The sequence below is a fragment of the Oncorhynchus mykiss genome, chromosome 12 (assembly GCF_013265735.2).
Source record: "Oncorhynchus mykiss isolate Arlee chromosome 12, USDA_OmykA_1.1, whole genome shotgun sequence".
NCBI classification, from domain to species: domain Eukaryota; kingdom Metazoa; phylum Chordata; class Actinopteri; order Salmoniformes; family Salmonidae; genus Oncorhynchus; species Oncorhynchus mykiss.
Genome location: NC_048576.1, coordinates 65477770 through 65497909, shown reverse-complemented (window position 1 = coordinate 65497909; position 20140 = coordinate 65477770). Strand labels below are relative to the sequence as shown.

At 40.3% G+C, this 20140-nt stretch overlaps 1 protein-coding gene across 2 annotated transcripts in view; it reads right to left on the bottom strand.

Moving 5' to 3' along the window:
* Positions 1-1100: 1100 nt before the first annotated feature.
* The window catches only part of scn4ab (sodium channel, voltage-gated, type IV, alpha, b), a 36280-nt gene continuing 17240 nt past the window's right edge, over positions 1101-20140 (bottom strand). The window contains exons 9-26 of one of the 2 annotated variants that reach the window (XM_021624591.2): positions 20031-20094; positions 19706-19847; positions 19295-19507; positions 16972-17074; positions 16271-16509; positions 14453-14626; positions 10999-11355; positions 9763-10212; positions 8615-8723; positions 7891-8045; positions 7629-7802; positions 7341-7463; positions 6793-7074; positions 6459-6512; positions 6223-6360; positions 5970-6074; positions 5313-5583; positions 1101-5178 (exon numbers count right to left, since the gene is read on the bottom strand). In XM_021624591.2, coding sequence (XP_021480266.2) covers positions 3905-5178; positions 5313-5583; positions 5970-6074; positions 6223-6360; positions 6459-6512; positions 6793-7074; positions 7341-7463; positions 7629-7802; positions 7891-8045; positions 8615-8723; positions 9763-10212; positions 10999-11355; positions 14453-14626; positions 16271-16509; positions 16972-17074; positions 19295-19507; positions 19706-19847; positions 20031-20094 — 4427 coding nt within the window. In that variant the 3' untranslated portion in view covers positions 1101-3904. The remainder of the gene's footprint in view (positions 5179-5312; positions 5584-5969; positions 6075-6222; positions 6361-6458; positions 6513-6792; positions 7075-7340; positions 7464-7628; positions 7803-7890; positions 8046-8614; positions 8724-9762; positions 10213-10998; positions 11356-14452; positions 14627-16270; positions 16510-16971; positions 17075-19294; positions 19508-19705; positions 19848-20030; positions 20095-20140) is intronic. The other variant, XM_021624592.2, reaches the window with a different exon arrangement.

The following is a 20140-nucleotide window of genomic DNA, read 5'->3' as shown; positions in this document are numbered from 1 at the left end:
TAGGGAGACATGTAGAACACACAGATCCTTGCTGTCTTAAGGTCGTTACACACCGATGACCCCTGACTTGTGCCGTATGCTTGGAACTTGGAGAGGAATAGTCCGGCAGACACTTCCAGCCAGAGGCCCCATTCCCCCCCGCTCTCCTAAAGGAAGGGTCTGCTTAGAGAGAGAGAGACCAAAAAAAGAGAGAGTGTGTGTTTGTGTGTGTGTGTACGCTCGTGAAGAGGGGAGGGATTGTGCTTGGTTATTGGAGGGCAACTGCTCCAAACCCAACGGGTTCTGATTACAGTACGGCTGCTGCGGCAGTCATATATATGCCTGCTGGGTGAGATGTCCTGAAGGCACAGCTTGTTTTTTTGTGTGAAGTGAACACAAAAAAAAGTGCAGCACCTGTAACACAGCACTCACTCTGTTTTGTTTCGGAAAGGTAGTGCTGCATAGACGGCGTTGGCAGGAAACAATAAAATGTTTTCCCACTGTTTAATTACAAATCCTGTTTTCTCTTGAGTGTAATAATACATTCATCATTGAACAAAGAAATTGTTTAGCTATTTACCATACGGTATTCAGGTCTTACCGACAGCAGCATGAGGGAATTTTACGACATTTAGTGCATGATATCCTGTATACTGTAGTATTTTACATCACAGATAAAGCTATGGTATGGCTGTGAGAACTATCTAATCGGTATCTTTGAGGCACGATAATAAGGTGAGAGAGTATTTATGGACTGGGAACTAAGTCCTAACACTATAGAAGGTTTAAACAGATATCTGACTGCTGGTTGAGCACCGCCCACAAGAAATAGAAAGATGAACTAAATCTAAATCTCCGAATTCAGAAATGCGAAAGATATTGCGTATACTCCTGTACTCCAGGGGAAAAATGTCACATCTGGAAATTGTTATTGATCATAACTGGGAACAAAGGTGCCGTGGCTGGTAAAAGTGAGATACTTGAAAGCTACTCGTGTTTGGCAGGAAAGTTGTGGCTTGTATAGTTGTCCAGCAGATGGCATATACAGCATGCTGGTGAACAAATGCATCATAAAGATCAAATGCTTTTTGTGAAACAATACAACTGGCAGAGCATCCAAACACATCTATCTTTTTTTTATTAGAAATGTATTAGAATTGTTAGAAAGTAAAATTATAAAGTATAATATGTACTTCTGTGTATTTGCCTTTATAGTCAGTCTATCATTACATGAATTAAACACTATTCAGATCAATAATACAAAGTAATAATCTCCAAACTCCTCCACAGTTGAGCAGTGAATATACAATGTTTACAGGCCACGCTGACAGCACACATTCAGCCTCAGTAAAAAAATGCAATATAACCGTCCTTCTCTATCACTTTCACACAGTATTCGTTTTGTAAACAATGGTGCATGACATCTATGTTATTTCCATTTCACAATTCCAAGGTCCTCCGTTTGAATGTTCACACAGTGCGCAGAACATGATTTACAGGCAAACCAGTCTCCCTTTGGATGAACTGCTGTTGTAGGTAGCACTTACAAATAGGCACACTTGATTTAACAAACATAGAAGCTCTTATACAAAAGTATGCCATTGCTAGCTTAGTATTTGTCCTTAATTCAAATGAAGTAAAAACTGGTTAGAATTATTGAATCCCTGAAATAAATAGAAAAATGTACTTATGTTATCTAAGTTGTCCTCCACACATTGTTTCAAGGTGGTTCCATGCATGTGTAATTAATCCATGTGTTTCTCACACAAGTTTCCAAAGAATTTGCAGTGTGCTTGATTGTGCTTATCGGGGTGTATTAGTATCAATTGTAAAAATGTGAAAACCAAAAGCAACAACTCTGGTGTTACAAGCCCCATGTTCCAATAAACTGACCAGTACATTTTCAGCATATTGTAAAAATATGTCATTATTCATTTCTATCATCATACTGCTTAATAGCACAAATAATAAAAACCGAACACTGTTAGTAGTACTTGTATTACTACAGTACTTGTGTTACTACAGTAGGTTAGTTGTGTTACTACAATGAGAAAAACTCAAAAGGAAAGTTAATTTCCTTAAAAATATAATCAAAGGAAAATATACAGAAAATTAAGAAATTCGACAATAAAAGAAAACTGACAGTGTAAAAATTTGACAAATTAGTTGTTATTCAGCAGAATTAGTTACCTCTACGGGATAGGTGTGTGTGTGTGTGTGTGTGTGTGTGTGTGTGTGTGTGTGTGTGTGTGTGTGTCATGGAACGGTTGATTGAGCTAATGTAGGCTAATGTGATTAGCATGAGGGTGTAAGTAACAAAAACATTTTCAAAATCTAAAATGCGCCTGGGCTGGTAAAATACATCATGGCATTTCAAAGATGATGGTACAAATAATACAAAAATACAAAAAATACAAAACAATACAAAAAAAACACGTTTTTTTCTTTGTTACATCTTTTACCAGATCTAATGTGTTATATTCTCCTACATTACTTTCACATTTCCACAAACTTCAAAGTGTTTCCTTTCAAATGGTATCAAGAATATGCATATCCTTGCTTCAGGTCCTGAGCTAGAGGCAGTTAGATTTGGGTATGTAATTTTAGGCGAAAATTGAGAAAAAGGGTCCGATCCTAATTGCAAACGCAAATCCTTTCTCAATCTGTTTTCTAAACCTGTTTTTTCATTAAAGTGTTCTCATTTTCAGATGTTAAAGGCACAGGTCATATTTGTTACTAAATATGTTTTGGGTAAAAAAAATATAAAATACTTTGTATATACTATAAATCCCAGTGTTAGTATTTGCTTTAATACCTTAAAAAATTAACACACAAAAGTGTTGGCCGAATACGTCAAACCAAACTCCAGACAAATAATAACTTCAAAATAGAATTGTATTCAATAAAAAATATTTTCAAAATTTTTCTTTGACGTTCTTGTACTGGTATTTGGAAAATTATAGGGAAGTCATACAAGTTTAGATTAAAATGACATATGCACCAAAAGTCAGATTCCATATGAAAAATCCATAACATTCTTGAGAATCCTGTTTTTGAAGTCATATTTCAACTTCGAAGATACAGATGAGATTATTGCTTGCCTTTTTCATTGCAATTAATACTGCAAGTGCAGTAGAATATGTTATATTTATTTAACTAGGCAAGTCAGTTAAGAACAAATTAAGAACAAATTCTTAATTACAATGACAGACTAGGAACAGTGGTTTAACTGCCTTGTTCAGGGGCAGAACAACATATTTTTACCTTGTCAGCTCAGGGATTCAATCTAGCAACCTTTCAGTTACTGGTCCAACGCTCGACCCACTAGGCTTCCTGCTAACCCAACAAACAGTTGAATAAAAAAGGTATAAAAAATACGAAAAGGAACATATTTATTAAATTACTTTCAGGGGACTGAAAGTATGTTTTTGTGTTAAGAGTAAAACCATAGGAGTCAGGTCCCTACTCACTTGTGAGATGGAGTTTAATTCACTTATTATTATCTTATACATTGCTAACTATCTCTTAGGTTATTTAATTCTCAAATGATCTCAACTATATATTACAAGGGGTCTGCTACCACAACTGGGCTTGCATCCATAAAATGGGCCAAAACTTTCAACTCAGGCTTTGGTGATTGTCTTGCCAACAATAGCTATGATTTCTCAGTCAATACATTCCAGGTTATCATCAACATCAATTAACATTGACTGCTATATTCGTTATAACCATCATCTCTATGCAATCGCTTAGATTCAGTGGGGTGGGCTCAATGTGTCCCTCAAAGACTTAGTTAGCAAGAAACTCAGACTCTGACCCAAGCCAAACATACCAAAGTTGGACTTTGGAGATGAAGAAGCGGTCTCATCGTCAAAGGCAGAAGACCATGATGATGAAGTGTTTATCCGTTGGTTGCACTAGCTTTTCAAACATGGGACTCTTTCAGCTGTGAGTTATGGGTTGAGGCCGGGATGACAAAGGGGGCAGAGTGCGAGATGATCTCGTTCTGAAGCTCCACAGGCGGCGGCGTTTCAGTAGTCACCACAGGAAGTTGTGTCGCTGTCAGTTCTTTTCTCTCCCGTTTTACATAAGAATCCATATCTACAACGGTTTCATCCACTCCGAGCGATTGTTGGCTTTCATACAGTTTGCTCATTCTGATGGCAATCATTCCTTCCTGCTCTGGCGGCGCTTCGTCCTCCTTGGTTAACTCTTTCTTCTCATGGTACTTGTAGGAAGCGAGTTTCATCGAACTTCTCAGCAGATGCTTACAATAGGCTCTCTGAATGACAACAGCTGCTACCTCCTCCTGCTTTCGCCTCAGGGTGGTGGTGATTGGCTTGAATGACACTTTAAAGGGGTTTTTGGCCATGAACTTCTCCTCCATGCTCTCCTTCATGGCATCCATCTCCCCTGATTCTCCCAGCACCTCTGTGGTCAGCGCCAGCAGGATGTCCAGACAGTGGATCTTATCCCCAGGGACAATGGGAAGGTCCATGGTGATCAGCTTGATTGCGTTGGGTTTGGGGATCCTGAGCGGGTCTTTAAGCGTGTCACAGAACTCCGACAAAATGTCGTAGGCGACGAATTGTGACGCGTCAGGGTCGAACTTCTCCCAGGTCTCATAGAACATCTCAAAGTCTTCCTCACACAGCGGGTTGCCGCTCTCCTCGATGACAACATTGAAGTTCTCGAGAATAACGGCAATGTACATGTTGACCACAAGAAAGAAACACATGATGATGTAGCTGCAGATAAAAAGAATTCCCCAACCAAGGCTGCTGCAGTTGCCTCTTACATCTGTGCCTGGATTTTCAATGTACGGGTCACAGTTCGGAGGTGTACTACTCATCATGGGTGAGAGGACACTGTCCCAACCGGCTAAGGTTGTGATCGTGAACAGACAAATTATACTGTTGCCAAAAGTTTCAAAATTGATCATATCGTCTATTCCGGCCTCCTTTTTGACATATGCAAAGTTGGACATTCCAAAAATGGAGAAGATAAACATGATGAGAAGGAGCAGGAGCCCAATGTTGAAGATAGCTGGAAGTGACATCCTCAGGGAAAACAACAGTGTCCGGATGCCTTTAGCTCCTCGGATAAGTCTCAGAACTCGACCAATCCTGGCCAGTCTTACGACACGGAAAAGGGTAGGTGAGACAAAATACTTCTCTATGAGGTCCGCCAGCAGTAAACCTGGAATGGAAAAAAATAATAATAATTCAGTTTTCATTCTTATTACTATGTTCTTCAATCATGTTTCATTTCAGCAAAAATAAAGAATTCTGTAGCTACACGGCTAATGTATACAGTATTTTCTTCATATTCACCAAGGATGGAGAGAATGACGACGACAAAATCTAAAATATTCCATCCGACGGTAAAATAATATTGCCGCAATCCGATCAACTTGAGGATACACTCTGCGACGAAGATGAAGATAAACACCAGGTTGATGAAGAAGAGGATGCTATCCTTCTCCTCGCTCTGGTCATCCGTGTCCACCATCATCGTTACCATGCTGAGGCAGATCAGCACAATAATGAAGACCTCGAAGAATTGGTTGGTGATCAGGTCATAAACAATGCCTGCGAATTTGTTCTTCAACCGCCAATCAATAGAGACCAAGAGAAAGATAGGACAAAACAGAGTGAATTAGAGGTATGTTAGGTCAATGACATGCACATGAAAATAACAGAATGTCTCTATACTTTGGAGGGAAAGTTATCTTCATAAGGGAGGAACAGAAGCGGACAAGAGCAGATAGTGATAAAGCCTGGCCAATACCTTCTCATTGAGTGGTCGGTATTTAACTTAAAATGTTCTTCTTAAACGTTGGTGATGATACACTTCTATTTGAACTAAGAACGCTGTCACTTAACTGATGTGTAAGGGCTGGTATAGCGTCTAGAGTAGATGGTATGGAATACACACTCTTTTGTTCTACATCTTTAGGCAATTTGCCAGTAACTCAAGCAGGTGCTTACCTTGGGTCTAGGAATGGGTTTCTGTAGCTTCTTGGAACCAAGCTTTTTCATGGCATTGTAGTATTTATTCTGTTCCTCTGTCATGAAAATGTTTTTCCCTCCAAAGTATAGAGACATACAGTTATTTTCATGTGCATGTCATCTAAAATACTTGTAATTTACATGTGTATAGTATTGTTGTGATAACGTTTTAGAAAGGCTTGCATGCTGTGTTTGCTATTTCGTGACATTATGCTGTGGGAAGGCTACTTATCTTCTTTTTTTGCTGGTTGAAGTTGTCGATAATGACACCAATGAAGAGATTCAGCATGACGAAGGTCCCAAAGATGATGAACATGACAAAGTAGATGTACATGTAAACATTATCCTCATACATGGGTTGCTCTCCCACCTTGTTGACAGAGAGGATCAAATCATAAGAAATTAGGTTGTTATCATACTCATTTCAAAGTGTATAATTCTTATTACAGTATTAAGGAATTGTCTTACAGTACGTGAATCCACAGCGCCATACATTATACCCAGCCATCCTTTAAATGTTGCCTGAGAGAAGAAAAAAAATGACAAAAATGTAATGCTGTATGAAACAGTAGGCTGTTTCAGTAGGCATACATTACAGTAGGCATACATTACAGCTTTAAACAACTTCAACTATAAAACAGAGCTTCAACACCTGCATTTGTTGCTGTTTGGGGTTTTGGCTGGGTTTCTGTACAGCACTTTGTGACATCAGCTGATGTAAGAAGGGCTTTATAAATACATTTGATTGATTCGATTGAGTAGTAGGCTATATGATTAGTAAGCAACCTGTTTCGAAACTCACTACTTGCAGGAGGGAAAGGTAGCCCATGGCCACGTTGTCAAAGTTGATCTTTGAGTTCATCCAGCGCACGTCGGCATTACCCTCTGTTAGTTGGATGCATTCGGTCATGTTGTTCACAATGTCAGCAGAGAACATCTCCTCAGACGTGGTATTGAAGCAGTAGTAGTACTTCCCAGCAAACAGGTTGACTCCAATGATGCTGAAGATGAGCCAGAAGGTGACGCACACTAGAAGCACATTGACAATGGAAGGAATGGCCCCCACCAGAGCGTTCACCACCACCTGTGGAAAGGAAATGATGTGCCCAAATTTGAGAGAACCTGCCAATCAAATCTCTAGTAAAAGCAGAGCTTGTACAGGATGTAAAAAGGGATTCATGTTGAACTGCTGAGACTAATTGGAGTGAAATACTCTTTGCATTGTTGATCAGATCTCGAAAATGTATCAACAAATGCATTTAATTTCTAAGGCCACAGATTTACATGTTCGGGACTCATCAAATACACCACTTCTCTTATTTCAGTTTTCTCGACTTGTAAAAGACTCACCTTCATTCCCTCAAATCTGGACAGGGCGCGGAGGGGCCGCAAAGCCCGTAACTTTCGAAGAGATTTGATTGACCCAAGTTCAGCGTAGCCCAGGATGTTAGCCGTTAAACTAATCACAGACACCTAGGAGATTTGGGGATGTGATGACAACATGTGAAGATTAGCTTTCTCAAAGGAACTGAAATTTTGATCATTTATATTGATGAAATATGACTTATAATTGTTGAAAATATAAAATATGACTAGGATGCACTACCCAGATGGGCACGTGCTATTACTTTGCCTTACATTCACAATGAGGAAGTCCAGCCAGCACCATGCGTTTGTGAAGTAGGCCTGGAATCCGTAAGCCACCCACTTCAAGAGCATCTCAATAATGAACACGTAGGTGAAGACTTGATCAGCATATTCCAGGATGACTTTTATGGTCCTGCGCTGTTCAATGTGTATGTCTTCAAAAGCCTGTGAATAATTGAGCAAAATATCACGGACAGCTGTTTCAAAACACCATATGTCGGGATCCGCATTGCACTGAAAGAAGGCATCTCACCAAAGCTCCACTACTCATCAGGATCATGAAGATGATAAAGGACTGAAAGTAGTTGTGCTCCACAATGAGGAAGCATGTCTTCCTGAAGTTCCACCAAGTTTTTCCTTTCCCTGTGGTGATGTCACAATCAAGGCAAGGGCATCGTCCAATACATGCTATCAGAGATTTGAGGAAGGAGAACACATGAGTAAGATTAGGCAAAACATCCCTCGCACCCCATCTACCAGTACGGTCCACATTTGTCAAGTCAGGCATTTCAGAAGTACAATCAATGCAGGTGAAAAAATAACGCTCATTCATGGAGATGAGAGAGGTGCTAATGAATTCATGTTCGCTTAAAATGTATTCTACCATTTGAACCATACAGGGAACCTCCACTTAAATAGGCAGGATAGTCATTGTCTTATCAGCCAGGGAAATGCAACATGACTCAATCAAAACAACACTATGTAAGCGAGCCCTGCTCTCTCTCCCGCTCTCCCCCTGAACAACTAAGTAAATCATTGGAGGCTGATGTAGTTTAACTACAGTATTCTGAACAACAACAAAAAATGCAACATGCAACAATTTCAAAGATTTTACTGAGTTATATTTGTGGGATCTATTATTTCAGCTCATGGAACATGGGACCAACACATTACATGTTGCATTTATATTTTTGTTTTGTGTATATTGACTCCCATGGAGTTACAGCATCAAGCCTGTAAGAGGGAGATCCTCTTACACTCAGTCCAGCAGTTCTCAGGGCTGGTGGGGTTTGCCTCTTCTTTCTCCACTTCCACACTTGTCCTGCAGATCAAAGAGGCATTGTCCTGTGCAATAGGTTTCCTTCGCTGTAGTGAGAGAGACATCTGTATTAGATAATCTGGGATATCCCATTTGTAGCTAATTTTATAGGTAAAAAAAACACACAAAAAACAAAATGAGAACTATCCCGTTAATTAAATTGTATCTTGAACTCAGACTTTAATCTGGGTTGGTTTGAGAGATATGAAATGTCATATCATCAATTTACTATGACCTTTATTTAGTCACTGTTTTGAGCAGATATTCCTGGGAAACAGCACAACATTATATAGGTTAGTAAGAGGAGGAATGATTTAAGTTCCCTAGGGGCCAATAACTCTTTGCCCATTCACATATTCATATGGTATCTCTTTCACATACAGTGCCACTTGTCACATTATATTAAATAGAAAACACACTGTGGGAAAGAAGTAGGACATAGCAACTGTTGCCCTACAGTCTCTTTAAAGTTTGTAAACATGTCAGCTCCAAAATATTATTCAACCCCTGCACAGAAGAACGTAAATATATATTGTAATTCAATAATGTTATATGTTAACTGCGAGTGGCCTGAAGTGTTTCCTTTAGGAGTGTGTGCAGCTGTTGCAGAGCAAGAGGAACAACTACTTCAAGGTCTCAGAGCAAGTGATGTCACTGATTGAAACGCTATTAGCATGCACCCTGCTAACTAGCTAGCCATTTCACATCGATTACACCTACACCGACTAAAGCCTGGTGAAGGTTATTTATCTTATCAGCATTACAATACCACTGATACCGAATAGAATAATACTAGTACTAATAATATTGCAAATTATAACAATATATGAAGTGCATGTATGTGCTTGTATATCGGTTATTTCTCTTGTCAGTATGAAGCCTTCGTCTTGATTACTCGATATTGTTTGTAATGAATGCTCAAAATATAACCCACTGGGCACGAACGTCAATTCAGAATCTATTCCACGTTGGTTCACCGTAATTTCATTGAACTGACATGGAAACCATGACGATTCAACCAGTGTGTGTCCAGTGGGAACAGATGTCTGTGTCAAGTTTAACTCATCAATAATGCCAAGGTCTTACCTTAGCATCCTCATTTCTGCCTTCTCCTTTCACTTCAGAACTGTCATCCTCATCATCATCAGACTCCATTTTGGCAATGGGTACATCCAGGGTCAAATTCGCATGTGCAAGAAATCCACTTGGGTTTACATGGTCCAGCATTTTGAGCTCCAAATCAGCCTTTGTGTTGTCACTGGAATTGATATTTTTCAAAGCCAAGCTGTCCTTTGGGAGGCCGTCCACATCCCCATTACTACCCCCATTACCGTCAGCCCCGTCTCCATCCTCCTTAGTCTGGTTGCCTATGATAATGCAGAACTGCTTGATGACGTATGCCTTGGCCCAGTTCATGCCCCTGGTAATCCTGCTGGTGGCGATCTGCAGGTTGTTCATCTCCCCGTCCTCCTCTGGAGCCGCCAGGTTGTAACGGCTGAACGAGCTCAGCAGAAAGGTCAAGAAGAGGTTCAACACCTGGATGGATAGTTAGAACAACTGGATTTTTTTTAGCACATCGTATTTGTTATTATTGTCCCCGATGTTCTTGAACCAGGGTAGTGAAATTATTATTTGTCAATTTCTTCTGGTTAATATTGTCAAAAGTATTCTAAACGTCAGACAGTACGCGTGTAACTTTACCTCTCAATAGTATCTAACAGTGGTATTGGATTTGCGTGACCTCAAACGCCTGCTACATCATCAGTAGACTTAAGGCTGCCCCCTCCATGATTCCTGTAAGCCCCCTGCTATTTTATCTATGCCACCTGCCCCAGTGGATCCCCAAACACCCCAAGGTCAGAACTGCTGGCCCATATCATGGAACTAATAATAGCCTCTCCATTGAGTGAATGGTGTGTGTCCTATTCGATGCCACTACTAGTCAATGAGATTCTCCCGGGAGTTCAGACAGAAAGCCATGCTTGTCTTTGGCACATTGTTTGTTGTCAGGTTTTTGGTAAACTGGCATAGCTATTTCCTCTCTTCATCCTATGAATAACCAAAGAGGAAACACAACCAGTTTTGTTTACAGTGAAGGACCGCCTGGTATCCATCAAAAGAATGTGGAGCTGGCATAATCTACTCATTATCTAACAGCAGCATAAGAGCTGCATCTGTGGTATGTGCACTGTATGCATGGAGTGCTCCACCGAACACGCTCCCTGATCTTTCATGTTATGTGTATTACACCTTTTGAATAATCCATGAACTAACTAAACACCAAAATAGTTCAATGCCCACCCTCCAGTGCCCATCACTCACCACTAGTTTACCGATGACCATGACCATCATGAAGAAGACGAGACAAATGCCCTGTCCGGCCACCTCCATGCATTCCCACATGGTCTCGATCCACTCTCCGCACAGCACTCGGAAGATGGTGAGAAAAGCGTGGAAGAAGTTTTCCATGTGCCAGCGGGGCAGCTCGCAGTCCAAGGAGATCTTGCAGACACACTCTTTGTAGCTCTTGCCGAAGAGATGCATGCCCCCCGCGGCAAACATGAAGACGATGATGGCCAGAACCAGAGTGATGTTAACCAGGGTGCCCACTGAATTACCGATGATCTTGATTGTCATGTTGAGTGTGGGCCAGGATTTGGTCTGCTTGAAAACGCGCATCTGCCCCCAAAACAATCAGAGACCTTAGTTACATAGGGCTGATTTCCCAGAAACTGCTTTAAAAAATGCAATCAAAACTTGATTTTCCATTGAGCTGTGTCCAGGACACTGGCCCAATAAATAGGTTTGCAGAGTTAGTATCACTTTACTTGATATTATCTTGCACAGGTTTGCAAAAGGAGGGTGTATTACTGGTAACTTTTAAAGTTTACCAGTAAACTACCAATATTTTTGTAACTTTCTAGTTTAAAAAAAATAAATCTAATGATATCTAATTTATCTAAGATCTAATGATATTTTGGGGTACTTGAGATTATCACAGGTGTCTGGAATTGTATATGGCCCTCTGTGTGACTTCATCACATGTAAAAAACGATTTACTGAACAAAAGTATAAACGCAACATGTAGTGCTGGTTCCATGTTTCATGAGATTAAATAAGATCCCAGAAATATTCCATAAAGTACAAAAAGCTAATTTCGCTCAGATTTTATGCCCAGACTTGTTTACATCCCTTTTAGAAAGCATTACTCCTTTGCCAAGATAATCCATTCACCTGGCAGGTGTGGCATATCAAGAAGCTGATTAAACAGCATGATAAATACACAGGTGACCCTGGGGCTGGATAAAATAAAAGGCCACTCTAAAATGTGCACTTTTGTCACACAACGCCACAGATGTCTCAAGTTTTCAAGGAGCATGCAATTGGTTTGCTGACTGCAGGAATGTCCACCAGAGCTGTTGCCAGAGAATTTAATGTTCATTTCTCTACCATAAACCACTTCCAATGACGTTTTAGAGAATTTGGCAGTATGTCCAACCAGCCTCACAACCGCAGACTATGTGTAACCACGCAAGCCCAGGACCTCCACATGCTGCTTCTTCACCTGCGAGATGGTCAGAGGCCACCCGGAGTGCTGATGAAACTGAGGAGGAATTTATGTCTGTAACAAAGCCCTTTTGGGCCTAATTTATTTATTTCAATTGACTGATTTCCTTATATAAACTGTCCCTCAGTAAAGTCGTTGAAATTGTTGCATGTTGCATTTATATATTTTTTGGCATTTATAATATAATCTAATAAGGTGTTTTTTTTTTACTTAGTGTTGTTTAATATGAGGGTTTCAGCATGACATAGTTGAAGTTGGAAATTTACACACACTTAGCCAAATACATTTAAACTCAGTTTCTCACAATTCCTGACATTTAATCAGAGTAAAAATTCCCTGTATTTTAAGAATGTGAAATGTCAGCATAATAGTAGAGAGAATTGTTTATTTCAGCTTTTATTTCTTTCATTACATTCCCAGTGGGTCAGACGTTTACATACACTCAATTAGTATTTGGTAATATTGCCTTTCAATTGTTTAACTTTGGTCAAACGTTTCAAGTAGCCTTCCACAAGCTTCCCCCAATAAGTTGGGTGAATTTTGGCCCATTGCTCCTGACAGAGCTGGTGAAACTGAGTCAGGTTTGTAGGCCTCCTTGCTCGCACACACTTTTTCAGTTCTGACCACAAATGTTCTATAGGATTGAGGTCAGGGCTTTGTGATGGCCACTCCAATACTTTGACTTTGTTGTCCTTAAGCCATTTTGTACAACTTTGGAAGTATGCTTGCGGTCATTGTCCATTTGGAAGACCTATTTGCGACCAAGCTTTAACTTCCTGACTGATGTCTTGATTGTTTCAATATATCCACATAATTGTCCTGCCTCATGATGCCATCTATTTTGTGACGTGCACCAGTCCCTCCTGCAGCAAGCACCACCACAACATGATGCTGCCACCCCCGTGCTTCACGGTTGGGATGGTGTTCTTCGGCTAGCAAGCCTCCCCTTTTTTCCTCCAAACATAACGATGGTCATTATGGCCAAACAGTTATATTTTGTTTCATCAGACCAGAGGACATTTCTACAAAAAGTAAGATATTTGTCCCCATGTGCAGTTGCAAACCATAGTCTGGCTTTTTTATGGCAGTTTTGGAGCAGTAACTTCTTCCTTGCTGAGCGGCCTTTCAGGTCATGTCGATTATAGGACTCGTTTTACTGTGGATATAAATACTTTTGTACCTGTTTCCTCCAGCATCTTCACAAGGTCCTTTGCTGTTCTTCTGGGATTGATTTGCACTTTTCGCACCAAAGTACGTCCAAAGTCTTCTCTAGGAGCATGAACGCGCCTCCTTCCTGAGCGCTATGATGGCTGTGTGGTCCCATGGTGTTTATACTTGCGTACTATTGTTTGTACAGATGAACGTGGTACCTTCAGGCATTTGGAGGTCTTGGCTGGTTTCTTTTGATTTTCCCATGATGTCAAGCAAAGAGGCACTGAGTTTGAAGGTAGGCCTTGAAAAACATCCAAAGGTACACCTCCAATTGACTCAAATTATGTCAATTAGCCTGTCCGAAGCTTCTAAAGCCATGACATAATTATCTGGAATTTTTCAAGCGGTTTAAAGGCACAGTCAACATAGTGTATGTAAACTTCTGACCCACTGGAATTGTGATACAGTGAATTAAATCATCTGTAAACAATTGTTGGAAAAATTACTTGTGTCATGCACAAAGTAGATGACCTAACTGACTTGCCAAAACTATAGTTTGCTAACAAGAAATTTGTGGAGTGGTTGAAAAACAAGTTAATGACTCCAACTTAAACTTCCGACTTCAAATGTATGTTTAAAAAAGATTTTCACACAACTGCAGATGTGAAAAATTGTCAATAGTTGGAAGAGTTGATAAAAAAATAATGCCATTGTTGATTAGATGCTTCTTTCATTAGGCTATTTTCTATTAAACCATATAGTCTATCCACTAGAAACTCAAGGACAGTATGGACACAGATATACAAAATGAATAATATGAATACATAATATACAAGTTCTTCAAGTATAAATGACCGAAGTTACCACAGATTGCCATAGATGACCTGCTAATTACCCAAATTACAGAAGATTCCAGTAATTTTTGTAAATTACCCAGTAGTTTTCAACCCTACTCTTGTAACTAGTTTAGGAACATGTATTGATCGATCGTGATTGATTCTCACTGCACAGTTACACAGAGAGTATGATCTAAATTGTGGGTGGAGGGACCCTCACCAGACGGAAGGAGCGAAGCACGGAAAGACCCTCGACGTCGGCCAGCCACAGCTCCATCAGGCTGATTGCCACAATGATGCTGTCGAAGATGTTCCCCCCGACCTGGAAGTAGTAGTACGGATCCATGGCGATGAGCTTCAGCACCATCTCTGCTGTGAAGATTCCTATGAAGACCTGTACAAGAGATGAGAGAGGAACCTAGTGAATTCTATTGAAAACTGTGCCGTGTGTAGATATGTAGATTCTCATGGTTTCTGATTGCACTGTAGTAAACCTGCGTTTTTAACATGATCATTTTGAGAGAGATATTTTTTAACCTGTTATGGCTGCAATCCCAATACCGGAATCGATATGACAACTACCAGTGAAAATAGAGGGCGCCAAATTCAAACCACAGAAATCTCATAATTACAATTCCTAAAACACACGTGTCTTATATAATTTTAAAGATTTTCTCGTTGTTAATCCCACCAAAGTGTCCGATTTCAAATAGGCTTTTCAGCGAAAGCACTACAATCGATTATGTTAAGTCTCCACCAAACCACAATAAGCACAGCCATTTTCCAGCAAAATATAGCATTCACAAAAAGCTGAAATAAAGATCAAATTAATCACAAACCTTGAATTATCTTCATCAGATGACACTCATAGGACTTCATGTTACACAATACATGCATGTTTTGTTTGATAAAGTTCATATTTATATTTAAAAAAATCTGATCTTACATTGGCGCGTTAGATTCACTAGTTCCAAAAACATCAAGTGATTTTGCATAGCCAAATCATTCAACAGAAATACTCAACATAAATATAGATGATAATATAGTTATACACATGGAATTATAGATATACCTCTCCTTAATGCAACCGCTGTGTCAGATTTCAAAAAAACTTTACGAAAAAATAAATACATGCAATAATCTGAGACGGCGCTCAATTTAAAAACACCACAGCCGCAAAGATGGCGTCAACATAAACAAGAAATGACATGATAAATATTCCCTTACCTTTGATGATCTACATCAGAAAGCACTCCAGGAATCCCAGGTCCACAATAAATGTTTGTTTTGTTTGAAAATGTCCGTTATTTATGTCCAAATACCTTCTTTTGTTAGAGCGTTTGGTATACATATCCAAAAGCTCATTCTGGTCAGCGTTATATTGGACAAAAACTTTAAAAAGGGATATTATCGGTCGAAGAAACATTTCAAAGTAAGTACAGAATCAATCATTAGGATGTTTTTAACATATAGCTTCAATAAAGTTCCAATCGGAGTATTCTTTCTTGTCTTCGTGAGCAATGGAACGCAAGTGACTACCATGAGGACAAAGTGGGATCATAAAATGGCTGCTTGATGGACATCTGATATATTCTGCTCTCATTCACTCCCACAACAACATAGAAGCCTCATTATAATTTCTATTGGTGGTTGACATCTAGTGGAACCCATAGGCAGTGCAAAATCATTCATATCTCAACTGGATTTCATTGGGGACTCATTTTGGTGAATACATACAAGCTCAGGTTTCTGACTTCCTGTTTTGATTTCAACTCAGGATTTTGCCTGCCAATATGAGTTCTGTTATACTCACAGACATCATTCAAACAGTTTTAGAAACTTCAGAGTGTTTTCTATCCAGTACTAATAATAATATGCAAATATTAGCAACTATGACTGAGGAGCAGGCCGTTTGATATGGGCACCTTTTCATCCAAGCTTTTTAATACTGCCCCTGCAGCCATAAAAAGCTAAAGTACCCTTATCATGGCAAGAGAAGAGGTAAAGTGGAAGAGCATCATTAAGGAAGTTAACTCACCAAGTTCCCCACACTCAGCACTTCTTCAAACTCTATTGTCATGGGGTAGTGCTCCATGGCCAAGAACATGATGTTGAGTACAATGCAGATGGTGATGACCAAGTCCATGAATGGGTCCATCACTATGAAGTACACCCACTTCTTGAAAGTCACCCAGGGCACACAGCAGTTCCATTTCAGGAAGACATCTGAACACTTGTACCAGCAAGGAGGACAAGGCCTCAGTTCCCCCTCCAAATCTGTTGAAATGAGGGTAAAGGAGGAAGGTGTTAACATCAGAGTACATTTTGTGAGTTTTTGTTATTTTGTACATGACCCTGATTTGTTTTCAACCTTTATTCATTGTTTGCAGCACCTAAAGTTCAAAAGTATTATTAAAGTCTATGTAGGTCTTGAAAAGTATTACTTGTCTTGAGCACCTAAAGTTCAAACGTGTAAGACTGTGGGTTGTTGGTCTTATTGCTGAAGCAGCTGAAACAGTACGTCATCAGTGCATTAGATGGGAAACTTTGATGATGAAACTGCATAACTCATAAAAGGATATAAAAGAAGCCCTTGCTCTAAAACAGGAGCCAATTAGAACACAGGTATGGGTGGATATCGCAATAACAGTCCTATACATCACATTCCAGTCCCACACATGGATTCCTTAGGACATTTCATTTCTCGTATACAGATCCATTGTGATTTGTGACAGTTACCGTCCATGGCATCTTGGCTGTAGACACTGGGTGAACTGGGTGTCTTCTTCTGAAGGCCTGCTACTTCCAGCTGGTCCTTACTCCGCTTGGGTCTACTGGCCCTCTTCAACACAACAGCAGACAGTAGAACAAAGACAAACATCACCAGGCGCATAGCAACACACTTAAAAAAAAATGTTTTGTTTACCTCTCTAGGGTATGTGGCGTCCCACCTGGCCAACATCCAGTGAGATTGCAGAGCCCCAAATTCAAATACAGAAATTCTCATTATAATAATTCAGAAAAGATACAACTATTTTACATAGGTTTAAAGATTACTTTCTTGTGAATCCAACAACGGTGTCAGATTTAAAAAATGCTTTACGGCGAAAGCATAACTTACGATTATTTGAGAACATAGCCCACCAGACAAATCATTACAAACAGTAACCAGCCAAGTAGAAGAGTTACACAAGTCAGAAATAGAGATAAAATTAATCACTTACCTTTGATGATCTTCATATGTTTGCACTCAGAAGACATTAATTTATTCAATAACTGTTCCTTTTGTTCGACAAAGTCTCTTTATATCCAAAAACCTCACTTTTGTTTGCGCGTTTTCTTCAGTAATCCACAGGCGCAAACGCAGTCACAACAGGCAGACAAAAAAATCCAAATAGTATCCGTAAAGTTCATAGAAACATTTCAAACGATGTTCACAATCAATCCTCAGGTTGTTTTTAGCCTAAATAATCGATAATATTTCAACCGGACAATAACGTCGTCAATATAAAAGGTAAACAAGAAAGGAACTCTCTCGGTCGCGCACATGAAAAAGCTCTGTGACACGGCAGGGTCCATTCATTCAGACTGCTCTTACTCCCTCATTTTCTGAAACAATTACTAAAGACTGTTGACATCTAGTGGAAGGCATAGGAACTGCAATTTGAGTCCTAAGTCAATGGACACTGTAATGGCATTGAATAGAAAACTACAACAAAATAAAAAAAATCCTACTTCCTGAATGGATTTTTCTCAGGTTTTCGCCTGCCAAATCAGTTCTGTCACTGACACTATTTTAACAGTGTTGGAAACTTTAGAGCGTTTTCTATCTAAATCTACAAATTATATGCATATCCTATCTTCTGGGCCTGAGTAGAAGGCAGTTTAATTTGGGCATGCTTTTCATCCAAAATTCCAAATGCTGCCCCCTACCCTAGAGAAGATAACCCCCTTATTTTCTCCACAATTTCAATCTTTTCTCATCGCTGCAACTCCCTAACGTGCTCGGGAGGCAAAGGTCAAGTCATGCGTCCTCTGAAACATGACCCGCCAAACCGCGCTTCTTAACACTCGACCGCTTAACCTGGAAGCCAGCCAGCCACACCAATATGTCGGAGGAAAGACTGTTTACCTGATGACTGAGATCAGCCTGCAGTCGCCCAGCCTGCCACAAGGAGTCACTAGAGCGCAATGAGCCAAGTAAAGCCCCCCTGGCCAAACCCTCCCCTAAACCAGATGGAACTGCGCCGCCCTATGGGACACGGCCAGTTGTGATACAGCCCGGTATCGAACCCGGGTCTGTAGTGATGCCTCTAGCACTGCGATGCAGTGCCTTAGACCGCTGCACCACTCAGGAAGCCAGCAGCCCACTTTTTCAGAGCCTAACCAATCGAGCCTAACCAATCCAAGCTGTACTGAGTAGGTTATGCATTCATTCATTGGTTATGCATTCATCATAGTTGCTGAAACTATCCTGAAAAGGAATAAACAAAACTATCCTGAAAAGGAAGAAACGAAATACGAATAAACAATATCTGAGCCAGCACAGTTTGTTTCAGGTCGGCACATTAGTGTGAAAAAGGTCATAACATCAAGAGCACAGCAACCCATCTGAGCCATGCGGCTCACCTCCTGGTCTGCCAGGACCTTATTGGCGTTGGCTCTGACCATGATGCCTCCATTGGAGTCCTTTAAAGACTCGCCTACTTATCAAGGCTGGAGGAAGTACATACCTCATCATCAGCAACCTCTTGATCTGCCTTTCACCTTTCTCTTTCTTAGATGTTCTACTGGACGGTAACGTCTGACTGCCAGCAAAATAATCAATCAATCACTGACCAGAATCAAGCAAACTAAGGACGAGAACGACCAACATGAGAAGTAATCTGCAAATGAACACTTAGAATGATTACTAGGACCTTTTTGTATTTATCCAGTTCGTCAGAGATTTTAATCTAGAGTTGAATCGACTATCTAAATCTTACTCTTTCAATCATCATCTGATCAAAGAGAGCAATTAATTGTTTCAAAGCGCTTCACATACATAGTAACTTGATCACACCTCTTTGACCTCCGCTTCTCTCCTTTCCTTCAGCTGCACCATGATCATGGCATACTCCGCCTCCTTCTCCTTGGCCTCGGCCCTGGTGGCCTCGTTCTGCTCAGCATGCGCTATGGCCACCACAGCTAGGATCAGGTTGATCAGGTAGAACGAGCACAGGAAGATCACCACCACAAAGAAAATCATGTAGGTTTTCCCTGCTGAGCGAAGAGTCTATGGGTAGAGGGGAAAAATGACCAGTTAACTCACCAGTAAACCGAGTGAGTACTCTTTCTGTATCAATATCCCCAATGACACATAAGCTTGCAATCTCTCAAATTCAAACCTGGTCTACCGGCTGATATTTCAGGAAATATCAGGAGCAAATAAATCTCTATGTCATAGTCATCGGAGCACATGATGTATACGCACCAGCTGGAGTAGATTTTCCCAGAAGTCCTGTGTCATGAGCTGAATTAGGGCAAGGTAGGCCCATCCAAAATTGTCGTAGCTTGTGTATCCATAGTTGGGATTCCCTCCGGCCTTCATACACGTGTATCCTTCAGGACATATTCTGTCAAAATGCCAATGAATAGGCACAACAAATGTAATAGGACATATGGTCTTCAGCATTCAAAGACATGTTGAATTTGAACTATGTTGAAATTCTTTGCACCATGTATTGCATTATCAACAGAGAAAAGGTAAGATTATAAAGCTACCCATATGCTCAACTCTGATATCCCAAAAAACCTACCCAGCATCAGAAGCGTTTCCACAAAGAAGAGGGTCTAACATTCCAGGAAGGAAGTAATGGTTTGCTGGAGGAAAACAGAGAAGGGACCTCCATTAGAGAGTGCATCAAGT